General features: G+C 43.9%; 1 protein-coding gene across 2 annotated transcripts in view; it reads left to right on the plus strand.

The window, feature by feature from the left end:
- PAPLN (papilin, proteoglycan like sulfated glycoprotein) overlaps positions 1 to 13,278 on the plus strand; it is a 138,067-nt gene that overhangs the window by 42,562 nt on the left and 82,227 nt on the right. For both annotated transcript variants that reach the window (XM_075330119.1, XM_075330120.1), the window contains exons 2-4: positions 1,564 to 1,779; positions 3,550 to 3,611; positions 12,882 to 12,997. In XM_075330119.1, the coding sequence (XP_075186234.1) occupies positions 3,555 to 3,611; positions 12,882 to 12,997 (173 nt within the window). In that variant the 5' untranslated portion in view covers positions 1,564 to 1,779; positions 3,550 to 3,554. The remainder of the gene's footprint in view (positions 1 to 1,563; positions 1,780 to 3,549; positions 3,612 to 12,881; positions 12,998 to 13,278) is intronic.

Genomic DNA, 13,278 nt, shown 5'->3' on the forward strand with positions numbered 1-13,278 from the left:
TTGCTGGCGTGTGGCAGGTAAGGAGAGGTTCCTCGTTCCTGCGGCGTCACACGCGACAGCAGCGATAATTGAGAATGGACCCCCATGTCAACGAGGAGCGATTTTGGACGTTTTTGCAACAATCCAAAATTGCTCGTAGTAGTCACACACAACAAGATCGCTACAGCGGCCGGATGTGCATTACAAAATCCGTGACCCCAGCGAGATCGCTGTAGCGAAATCGTAGTGTGTAAAGCCCACTTAAGTAATGAGTTTGTAGTCTCTTAAATAAGTAAACTGACATTCTTCAATAGAACAGGTACTTTGAAAACCGGTTAGACTCATGAATAAGCAATATTCTTGAGTAGACTCTCATCTGTTCCAACACACACCTGAATGACTTAAAGGAATGTTGTTTTACAGGACTGTCCAAAAAGCTGTATAAAATGTTATACTTTTGAAGACATGGGCAGAAAACCTCCACTTCTCCCAAATAGAGACACGTTTCTCTGTGTGGTCATTTTCCTGATTCATATACATCTGTGCAGTTCTGATTTGAAATCCTACTCCGTGACCCTGGGAGAGACCCGGAGGTCTCCCCCAGCAGTTGGACCTGGATTGTAAAAGGGCGGGGGAAGTGGTGCATATGCATGAAGATATTGAGTAGCCCCGGAAGCAGTGTACAGCAGCATGGAGATCAAGAAGTATGAAACGCTTGCTCCAAGCCCCCTATCCCTTCTACCACCATTTTTAAGTACCTGATTCAGGTCCTGATAGACTTGTTTGGGGACCGGCATCCAGCCAAATACCTGGGATCAATATCAATATTGTTGTTGTTTTTTTTTTGTTTTTTTTTAACCCACCGATCCCGAGTATCTGCAGGTACGCCCATCACTATTGATTAGTTACATCTTTAGTTGGTGATTGAAGCTCTTCAATCTTTGACAAATGGATGGGGCTTTTTTAATCTTTTGTCCTACTGATGACAAGGTAGAGGGTGGAGGCTACTGCTGCAGTCAGTTGTCTTACAGCCAGACGGAGGACAGGACAGTGAGAAGGAGGATGGGGCATGACTGAGCTCCTGAGAGACACAGAAGGTTTATGTATATGTTCTTTATTTGTATTGCAATGTCAGACCGAATCCAAAAAAGGATTTTTAATATATCTTCTGTGCTTAGTGTTGCTTTTGTTTTTTTTGTTTTTTTTTAAACTGGACCTATATAGGAAAGCCTTTTTGGTTTTGCACAGCTGACTACTTTCCTATTATGTGTACTATGAATACATAAAACCCAATATATTGTATACAATAAGATTTCTCCGTGGCCCTTGGTTAATGCTGTGGCTGTAGAGATTTGTAGCAAACCACTGATGGGAATTATAAAGAGCTTCTGGAAGCCTGGGGGCTTGTGTGTGCTTTTTTTTGCCAGTCCTATAATTAGTACCTATAAAGCACAGATCATATAGATAATAAAGACTATTTCCTACATCTAATTGTAAAGTAAATCAATTAGTTCTAGTGACATTAATCTATTCTTGTCTGTATGAACCGGATGTTTGAACATCATCTTTCTTTTCCATTCATAGCCTCATGTCATCAGTTTAACAAACATCTGGACGCGTATTTGTTGGAGAAGCTTTCCTGTGTGACCAAATAGTTCGGACGCAAGCCAAAAAAGCGATGCTTCTGAACCTGGCAGGCCTGTAAAACTGGGTCTTTGCTCAAAGCTTGGCATGAAACGACGTGCCGTTCTGCATGTTGGCGCAAATACAGAGCCAAAGGCAAACATTTGGGAAGAACAGGTAAGGAACCCGCATCAAAGCTAAGCAAAACCCCACCAACAATGAAGATGTCTGAGATTCTGTATAAATGCTAAAAGACTTGAGGTGGAGACTTCTGGTGCAGCCGCCACATCTGTCTCAGATTCTTTTGCGCTGTCACTTGTTGCCTTTTTGTTTTGTCTCCAGTTAATAACTATTATAGGGTTTATCCAACAGTAATTGTTTCCATCGTAGTTTATTATAAGTAACAATTCTGCAAGGAAATTATTCTCTTATGTCATGTGTAGAGTTTTACAGAACTTTCAAAGTTAATCATAAACAGAAGATCTGAGCTACGTAAGCTCTTCTCAGCATGAGCCATCATGCAATTATTTCAGCCCATTCACTAAACTATACATGGATGCGAGTTGGTTAAAGAAAACCTGTCAACTGATTCATTCTGCCCAAACCGTGGGCAACATGAATCAGATCCAGGCTGCATCCAGGTTAGACGACCTCGCTGGAGACCATAAGGACAGACTAGACTAGTCCGGTGTTGCCCCTGGCCAAGTTTTCCCAGTGCTGCTAGAGGTGATTGACAGGACTTTCCCATAACAAGAGACCTATCAATCACCTTGAGCAGTGTTGGCCAAGGGCGAACCTGGACTAGCCACGTTTCTGGCTATTGTCTCTGGCTAGATCTTCTAACTCAATTGTCTCCTGACGTGCTGGAGCCTTTCAGAGAAGATCTGATTTTCAGAGAAAATATATTTGGATGCAATCCTATATCTCATTCATGCTGCCTTTCAAGAGGTTGGCCACTTTATGCATTTTTTTTTGTTTGGGGGGGGGGGACATGATTTTGTAGCACTTACTAATATGTAAGATGGAGGACTGTGATCAAACCCGTCCATCAACCTCCTTCACTAGAAAAGCGGCTTTCCCGTGTGCGATACTTTACAGTTGGAGGAAGATGATGGATGTGTTCTGGTGGAACATCAGATAGGGCCCAGTGCGTGACTAGAGCAGACCAAAGGTGTGGTCATTGCTCCTCCATCAGCAGCTATTCTGTAGACCGGAGAGCTGTGCAGGCTGCAAAAGAAGACAAAAACAGTCCTAGTAAGTGGAACAAAAGTTTGTCACTAATACCTTAAAAAAAAAAAAAAAAAAAAAATATGTCCATGACGTTGCAACCAAGCCAATTTTAATTGACGGAACTGAATTGGCTTTTTCTGCCCGAGAAAAGCACAAACTCTGGTGCCCAAGTCTGTGGTCTCGTAACCCTCAGCAACACGGTGGCTCAGTGGTTAGCACTGCAGTCTTGCAGCACTGGGGTCCTGGGTTCAAATCCCACCAAGGACACCATCTGCAAGGAGCTTGTATGTTCTCCCCGTGTTTGAGTGGGTTTCCTCCGGGTTCTCCGGTTTCCTCCCACACTTCAAAGACATACTGATAGGGACTCTAGATTGTGAGCCCCAATGGGGACAGTGTTGCCAATGTATGTAAAGTGCTGTGGAATTAATAGCGCTATATAAATGAATAAAATTATTATTATTATTATTATTATTAAACCCACCCCACCATCCTCTGTCTCTGGTGGTTATCTGTGGACAATCTTACATTTAATTCTCCTCTTTTGCACAACTAAAAGTATCACTTTCCCAGTGCAAATATTTTATTCAGCCCTTAGAAAATGGGGTTAATGTCTTTTGTGAATTTCTGCTACTTGTGTGTAGATGGATATTTTTCCTTGTAACTTGTAAAATTGTGTAAATTATTTAATTTTCTACCTACATCTCATTTATTTGACAGGTAAAATGAAGACCCCATTATTGCTGCTTACCTTTACTTTGGTACTGGATTCTGCTTACTCAGTAAGTTTGATGTACATCTACTTTATGGTCCAAAACCGAAACTTCTTTGTGTAAGGAGATGGCCTTGTTGTTGCGTTCCCCCCTGAAGACATCATTTGTGGTGGTGTCATGTAGTGTGGTGTAAATTATGTCCTGTGTCATTGTGAATTGTGTTATGTTGTAGTGTTTTCTGTGTGTTGTGCTAATAGGTTCAGACATGGTTAATTGTTGGGACTAGCCCATAGTGGGAGTGGCTAGAATGCAGGGAAAGGGATGGTTTCTGGTAGAACATCAGATAGGGCCCAATGTGTGACTAGAGCAGACTAGGTCTGGTTAGTTGACAAGGCCACATGTCGTGGGTGGCCCTGCAGCTAAACAGACTGGAGCCTGAGATGGTGTGACTAGAATGAAGAAACAGGTGGTGGAACATGCAGTGATTCAACAGAGTCAGGTCAGCGGACTGACTGAGAGAATGAGTGACCGAGTGAGACGAGTCCTCAAATAGGACGCGCAGCAGTAAGGCGCTAGGCAGTTCACAACTCTTGAAGGTAACATGCCCGGACGGAATAAAACACGAGACAAAGGGGGTGCCCTGAGCAGAAGCCCCATAGGCGTCCGTAGACGTAAAGCTATAGTCTGGCCAAATTGGCAACTCCTCTCCTTTGCAAGGAAAACAAGATGTAGAACCGCAGCCGGGAAAGAATAACTGTCATGGACTGTCCTGTCATGTTGAGCTGTGTGGTGGTGAAACGAACAGGACTATTGAGGACAGGAACAGCTTAGATGGAAGGAGTGAAGGAACTGTTGCTGGAGATGCTTTGTGTTGATAAAGAAACGTATGACAAGACATGTGCCCACTATCTCCTTTGTACAGTTGTTATGAAGATGCTGTTACAGTAAGTAAAACATGGTGGTCTCCTTTAGCGAAACAGTTAGCAACTGGTCCTGGCCTGCCCAAGTCATCGGCAACATGCGGCCCGCACAGGTGTACTGACCATACAACACAAGTCCACACAACTAGCCAGAACCCCATCTTTCATCTACCGTGTTTGGGTGAAAAAGAACAGTGCCTAGATCACGATTAGTGGCACATTACAGATGCTCCAGATATTTTTATTTATAAAATCCGCTATTTGCTTTCTGCTTGCCATGAGAGCTTCTGGCCTGAAATATGATGCTGAAAGCAGAGGTAGCTGTGATTCTGCAGCGAAGGACTGAGGATAGCTGGGTCCGTCCAGCTTCAGATAGGTGCTTGTGACTCGCCCACCCCAGGGCCTTAGGTGACTTGGTGTCGGGACCAACTAGTCCGGGGTAGTCAGTGGTGGCGGGGCCCGACTTCGTGACCCTGGTGGAGTCAGTTAATGTGGCGATTTGGGGAGATGATGATAATGTTTATATGAATATTCGTGACGCCACCTGTGGTAAATTGCAGCTCTTTAGGGCCGCAGCTGCTGGAAGGAACCTCCGGGGCTGATGTTATAGCAGCTGAGATGTTGCTTGCTCTCCACAGGTAGAGCGGGTACCCCGGGGCAACCTTTGGTACTTTGTAGGTTCTATGGTGTTTGTGGACAAGGTGCAGAATGAATCAGACGACACAGGGCTTGCAGTTATGGTCTTTACTCACTGTTTTCTGAGTCCAGGTGCTAGCAAACCGGTTGCCCACAGTATGCTGGGATCCACTGTCAGGTGCCTCCGCCGATCCCGGGTAGTTCAGAGGTCAATACCGGTGCACCCCTCCTGTGTCTCTTTCCAGAATGACTTCCTAGCCTTGACCATTGTAGCTGTGCTGGTCTTTGCCTCCACCACAGGGCCTGAACGAAGGGAGCTAACCGCAGTTGTATCTTGCCCCTTCACAGGGGATCTTTGGCAGGTTGTGGCCCTGGGCGCTTGCAACCACCCTAGGCTTTCCGGTGTTACTTTTGAGGAATTGTCTTTCTTCCCTCTGTCTGGGGATCGTCCCCGAATGCAGCCAGATTCCTCCACCCGATCTTTCAGTGGAACAGGCCATGAGCCAATATGCCCTTCTGTGGCCCTGGGATCCTTTCTTTCTCGGTGTCACCTGGGCCTAACTAGACCCCAGGATCTCCACCAGGAACTTCCTTCTGTCATTTTCTCCTCAGTCTTTTCTCCTTCACTCTCCTGAGGTAACTACCTCCCTCTCCTTCTCCCTCTGCCTCTCCAGACTTGACTAGACTGAACTAGAACTTCCTGGTTCTTTTGTCTATTCACACTTGCTGACCCCTCCCACACACCCACTGACTAGGCCCCACCCACACTATTGGGACCAGAAATGGGACTTACGGCCCCATGAATACATCTATGGGGGTTGCTGCCACTATCCCTGACCCAGTGTATGCCTACCAATTGGTGTGTGCAAGTTTAGTCTGTGGACCGGTAGGTGACCCCATTCTTACCCAGGATGGGATATCACACCTCTGGCTGAGGTGCAATATCTCTGCGGCGACGGAAGCCTCAGGGCCGCCACACTTGCAAGCTCTATAGCAAAGAGCTTGTGAGCATGCATTCATTGCTTATGAGACCGGCTACCACTGATAGACTGCAGAGGTGGCCAGTAACTTAGGTTGGAAATGTCAGGCCTTTTTTGGTAATACAATCCAAGCTGGATGTCAGAATCACTCCTTATCAAATTCTGATGATTTAACTGTTTCCATCACCCATGGACTGTGACCTCTGGAAATGGGGGAATGGGCACCCCAGCTCTTTATATCCATTAACATCAGTGTTGGACACTGGCCAATCTGACTTTTATGATCTATCAATTGCACAACAGATGTATTATAGTGAGTATGGGGACATGACTTACCTCCTGAGACACACAGAAGATGTCTCTATATATTTCTCAGATTTAAATGTAGCATGAGACAAGAAATGGAGATTTACAGTGCCTAGTGAAAGTATTCGGCCTCCTTGAATTTTTCAACCTTTTCCCACATTTCAGGCTTCAAACATAAAGATAAAAATGTTAATGTTATGGTGAAGAATCAACAACAAGTGGGACACAATTGTGAAGTTGAACGAAATGTATTGCTTATTTTAAACTGTTTTAAAAAAAAACTGAAAATTGGGGCGTGCAATATTATTCGTCCCCTTTAAGTTAATACTTTGTAGTGCCACCTTCTGCTGCGATTACAGCTGCAAGTCTCTTGGGGTATGTCTCTATCAGTTTTGCACATCGAGAGGCTGAAATTCTCATACATTCTTCCTTTGTAAACAGCTGGAGCTGAGTGAGGTTGGATGGAGGCGTTTGTGAACAGCAGTTTTCAGCTCTTTCCACAGATTCTCGATTGGATTCAGGTCTGGACTGTGACTTGGCCATTCTAACACCTAGATACGTTTATTTGTGAACCATTCCACTGTAGATTTTGCTTTGTTTGGGATCATTGTCTTGTTGAAATATAAATTTCTGTCCTAGTTTCAGGTCTTTTGCAGACTCCAACAGGTTTTCTTCAAGAATGGTCCTTGTATTTGGCTTCTTCCATCTTCCCATCAATTTTAACCATCTTCCCTGTCCCTGCTTAAGAAAAGCAGGCCCAAGCCATGATGCTGCCACCACTAGGTTTGACAGTGGGGATGGTGTGTTCAGGGTGATGAGATGTGTTGCTTCTACGCCAAACATATCGTTTGGCATTGTGCCCAAATAGTTTGATTTTGGTTTCATCTGACCAGAGCACATTCTTCCACATGTTTGGTGTGTCTCCCAGGTGGTTTGTGGCAAACTTTAAACGACACTTTTTATGTATATCTTTGAGAAATGGCTTTTTCTTTGCCACTCTTCCATAAAGGCCAGATTTGTGCAGTGTATGACTGATTTTCCTCCTATGGACATACTCTTCCACCTCAGCTGTAGATCTCTGCAGTTCATCCAGAGGGATCATGGGCCTCTTGGCTGCATCTCTGATCAGTCTTCTCCTTGTTTGAGCTGAAAGTTTGGATGGACGGCCGGGTCTTGGTAGATTTGCAGTAGTATGATACTACTTCCATTTCAATATGATTGCTTGCACAGTGCTGCTTGGGATGTTTAAAGTTTTGGAAATCTTTTTGTAACCAAATCCGTCTTAAGCTTCTCCACAACAGTATCACGGATCTGCCTGTTGTGTTCCTTGGTCTTCATGATGCTATCCGTGCTTTACACAGAACACTGAGACTATCACAGAGCAGGTGCATTTATACGGAGACTTGGTTACACACAGGTGGATTATATTTATCATCATCAGTCATTTAGGACAACATTGGATCATTCAGAGATCCTCAATGGACTTCTGGAGTGAGTTTGCTGCACTGAAAGTAAAGGGGATGAATAATTTTGCACACCCCACTTTTCAGTTATTTATTTTTTTAAAAAAGTTTAAAACAAGCAATACATTTCATTCACCTTCACAATGGTGTCCCACTTGTTGTTGATTCTTCAGCATAACATTACAATTTTTATCTTTATGTTTGAAGCCTGAAATGTGGGAAAAGGTTGAAAAACTGAAGGGGGCCGAATACTTTCGCAAGGCACTGTATTTATTTTTGTGCGTTTGCTGTTGTCCTTTTTTTATTTTAAAGGGAGTCTGTCAGCAGGATTTCACACCCCAAACTATATGTGCATATAGTTTATTCAAAGACCATCAATAACTTTACATGTCCAGTCCGATCCTCCCTTACTGAGACCTCAATGTTTGAATTGATATGCAAATGAGGCTGAAGAGCTATGGCAGATCTAAAGCTTCAGTCACTCCAGCTCTATTCCCCGCCCAGCGCCGCTACCTCCTTCTTGTCTGACGGGTCCTTTGCCTGAATTTACCCAGCATTGAGAGGTTGTAAGTCAAGCAGGCAGGTGTAGGCGATTCTGAACTGGGATAGAGGTGGAGTGACAGAGGCTTCAGATCTACCATAGCTCTTCAGACTCATTTGCATATTAATGCAAATACTGATTTCTCAGTAACTGAGGAAGCGACTGAACATTTAAAGAGAAGTCCAGTAATATCTTTACAACAGCTACATGTGCATGTATATAGTTAGGGGGGTGAAATACTACTGACAGATTGCATTTAAGGTGGAACTGTCCGTAATTTAACAGACGGAAAGCTTCATATTCTGATATGATAAAATTGCCTTTTTTTTCTTTTGCCAATGCTTCCGATGTGTTTTTTTTTCCCTCTTTCGGCTTAATTCCCACGGTGTAATCTCATGTTATTTCAGTAGCTCAGGTAATTGCTTAGCAATCACATTTTTATGCCAAAACGTGAGCTCATGTTGCCTGTGGACAATGTGCATACGTTCCCACAAGTGTTTCATCTGTATGTATGTCTCTGTGGGGGCACGTCTAACAGATACTCATTAGTTATTGTCTAAGCTTCACATATACTAGGACTTGTCTGATTTGTCCATGAACTGATTTCTAAAGGCAGATCTGCTTTATAATTGCGCTCTAATTCTAAGAAGCCTAGATTGGGGGGGGGGGGGTCATGTATTTGACGCCCCCGGCTCATGCCGTAGGTGAACACAGATAAAGGGACTGTACAGCATAAATTAGAATCCATTACCCTAATGTAACATTCCATGCAGATACGCACATCATTGGCTCCGACATTTTCCTGCAAGCTCTTTGACTGCTCCGTCCATGCTGTGTTGTGAGGTTAATGCAGTTGGTCTCATAGAATATGGCGTATTAATTGATTGAATTGTGGCCAGTGGTGTTTTAATACCCTGCCACATTAAAACCACATTTAGTGGCCCCAGTTATTACATTGTCCACCTTTTTTAGAGCATTTTTTTATTGAATGCATATAGATCTCCCTAAAATCATTTATTAAATTGAGTTTCAATAGAATTTTGCACCATTTGCATTCTATAGCCTCATTATATATTGCTGGCTGTAGAATGCGTTAACCGAGAATCCATCAGTGAGCTCGCTGAGAATGTGAAATAACAGACTTTCTAATTGTTTTCTGTTTTGTTTGTTGTTTTTTTTTTTTGCTCCTTTAAGGTTCTTTATGACTATAAAGCAAATTTAAAAGTTTAAAGTGCATGGAAACACAGAGCCTGTAAAGTCTAAATGGTGCAAAAATTGAATTGCAAAACTTATTCTAAGCCCCAAAAACATTCACATGAGTAATGATAGAAAAGCAGTTTCCAGAGCTGGCCACCCGTCATGCTAATTCACTGATGTTGTGTATCACGTCTAAAACCCCCATCCATGATCTAGCATGGATTTCCGCAATATTTCTAACCTTATACCCATTCACCCAGCCCCCACTAACAGGAGCTCTATGGAAAGCTTGCTCTGTCTCCAACAAACGTTCCTACATCCATGTCCTTTTCATCTCTAACAAAATCTCCTTCCTTGGCATCACCAAAACCTGGCTCACCCCCTGTGACAGCGTCTTCAGCTGCACTTTATTTTATAGTGGTTTACATCTTTCTCACCCCCCACCCCAATAACAAGCATGGTGGAGGAGTTTGTCCTGCCTGACCTAACTGGCCCTTCACCCCAATTCTCTTACCACCCTCCGTCACTCTCCCTTCTTTTGAGGTACACTGCCCACATCTACTCCCCTTCCAACTGGCTGTCATTTACCAAACTCCAGGGTCAGTCAGCACCTTTGTTGACCACCTCACCACATGGTTACTTAATTTCCTGTCCTGTGACATCCTCACCATCATCATGGGCAATTTCAACATCCCCCATTGCCAGTTGCCACTCAGCTGTCTCTAAGTGTCTAACACTCACTTCCTCCTTAGACCTCGCTTAATGACCACAAAGATGGCCACACTCTGGACCTCGTCTTCACCTGCCTCTGTCCCCAATCTAAGCTATATAACTTACCTCTCTCCTGTCTGACCACAACCAACTTACATTCTCTTCCCTCTCAAGTACACAGTCCCCACCCCACAAACATATACACCCTCACAGAAATCTTAAACACCTTGATATACACTTTGAGCTTTTTTGCCTTGCACACATTGGTTCCTTACACAATGCAGACACTGCCGCTACTTAATATTATACCACAATAGCTCTAGCTCTTTAATCGGTCACCCCATCACACATACCAAGACTTGCACAATGAACAGGCAACCCTGGCACACCAGTCTGATTAAAAAAAACTGAGACGGGCTTCCAGGGTTGCTGAGCAGAGATAGAAGAGATCTCATTCCAGCTAACACCTCATCTCATACAAACAGACCCTCACCATTTTTCTCCTCTTATCTATCTCATTCTTCAAGCAGAAGATTGACACAATCAGAGAAAGCTTTGCCCTATAGTCTCCACAGTGCCTCCTCATAAGTACTCAGCCTTTCTTCCTCCAAATCAAGATTCTCCGGCATTACAGAAGGGTAATTATCTACTCTTCAGATCACATCTCACCACCTGTACATTTGACCCAATCCTGTCCCACATCGTCCCCAACCTCAACACAGTTTTTATTCCAACCCTAACCCATCTCTTCAACCTATCACTAACAGCTGGTGTCTTCCCCTTATGCCTTAAACATGCCTTGATCACAGCCATCCTCAAAAAGCCCTCCCCTGACCCATCCTCTGTGTCTGTCTAGCCATCTGTCTAGTTAGCCATTAACACTAGAACTACTGAGGTAGTCATTTTGACTACTTTGCACCATGTATTTCTATATAGGTGTCACGAGTCCAGTAGTTCTAGTGTTAAAAGGTATCACAACTACAAAATTTTAATTTTGTTTCTCTCACTGAGAGCAATCAATCATTTGTGTAGCTATCGTCACACATCTCTTCTCCCCTACGCCTCAAAACTCCTGGAACAGCATGTCCATTTTGAACTGTCCTCCCACCTCTCAATGTGCTCCTTCTTTGACTGGTTACAATCTGGCCTCCGACCGCATCATTCATCTGAAACTGCCCTAACTAAAGTCACCAATTACCTACTAACCACCAAAGCCAGGCAACACTACTCTGTTCTCCTCCTCCTGGACCTGTCCTCTGCCTTCGACACAGTGGACCATTTCCTCCTACTACAGATTCTCTCATCTTTGGGCATCACAGACTTGGCCCTATCTAGGATCTCTTCATACCTAACCGACTGGACATTTAGCGTCTCACACTCTCCGACTACCTTCTTATCTCACCTCCTATCTGTCTGTGTCCCCCAAGGTTCAGCTCCTGGAACCTCCTCTTTTCCATCTATACCTTCGGCCTAGGACAGCTCATAGCATCCTATGGCTTTCAATATCATCTCTATGCTGATGATACACCTCTCTGGACCTGACATCACCTCCTTACTAACCAGAATTCCGCAATGTCTGTGTCTGCTGTTTCATCCTTTTTCTACTCTCAATTTCTAAAACATAACATGGACAAAACAGAATTCATCAACTTTCCACCATCTCAGTCAATCCTCCCAACAGACCTGTCCATCATGCTCAATAGCTGCTCACTTTCCCCAGTCCCGCAAACTCGCTGCCTTGCGGTAAACCTTGACTATGCTCTCTCCTTTAAGCCATATATCCAAGCCCTTTCCACCTCCTGCCAACTCCAACTTAAAAATATTTCCAGGATCCAATATATTCCTAAACCAAGATTCTGCAAAAACATTAGTGCATGCCCTCATTATCTCCTGCCTGTACTACTGTAACCTCCTTCTCTGTGCCTCCCTTCGAACGCTCTTGCACTCTTCCAATCTATCCTAAACTTTGCTGTTCAACTAATCCACCTCTCGCCTCGCTATTCCCTGGTCTCGCCACTCTGCCAATCCCTTCACTGGCTTCCCATCGCCCAACGACTCCAGTTCAAAACACTAACCATAACATACAAAACCATCCACAGCCTGTCTCCTCCCTACATCTGTGACCTAGTCTCCCAGTACTTACATACACGCAATCTCCGATCCTCACAAGATCTCCTTTTCTACTCCCCTCTTATCTCCTCTTCCCACAGTCGCATACAAGATTTCTCCCGTGCCTCCCCTATACTCTGGAACTCTCTACCCCAATATATCAGACTCTCGCCCACCGTAGAAAACTTCAAAAGGAACCTGAAGACCTACTTCTTCCGACAAGCCTACATTCTGCAGTAACCTTCATTTCGCTATAGCGCCACACGACCCATCCCCTGTAGACTGTGAGCCCTCGCGGGCAGGGTCCCCTGTCCTCCTGTACCAGTCTGTGTCTTGTATTGTTCATAATTGTTGTACTTGTTTATTATTATGTACACCCCTTTTCACTTGTAAAATGCAGTTGAATAAATGGCGCATTACAATAATAAATAGAATATGGCGTATTACACCTTTTGACTAAATGTCATGTTTTACAGGCTAGTAGGCATAAAAGACAGAGCGATTTTTGGGACAACTGGAGTGACTGGGGAGACTGTAGTCGTTCCTGTGGTGGGGGAGTAAGTTTCAGAGAGCGTCAATGTTACTCTCGCAGGTAAGTTACCGGTTTCAACCATTTTACCCCCCCCACAATTTTTTTTCCACTAGTTTTAATAAAATTGAATACAGATTAGTTTGGAGGGCAGCATAGTAGTACTTTCCCACCAAATGCATAATGTAAAAGTTATTCAAGAAAAAACGATTACCTGGGATAGAAAAATGAAATGCAGATCTTTTAGGCTATGTGCAAACAGTGTTTTTTTGAGAAGCATTTGTTATGTAATCTGAGAGCAGCATAATGTAGGGGCTGAGACCCTGATTCCAGTGATGTGTCAC

Source organism: Anomaloglossus baeobatrachus, chromosome 12 (genome assembly GCF_048569485.1).
Source record: "Anomaloglossus baeobatrachus isolate aAnoBae1 chromosome 12, aAnoBae1.hap1, whole genome shotgun sequence".
Classification (NCBI taxonomy): domain Eukaryota; kingdom Metazoa; phylum Chordata; class Amphibia; order Anura; family Aromobatidae; genus Anomaloglossus; species Anomaloglossus baeobatrachus.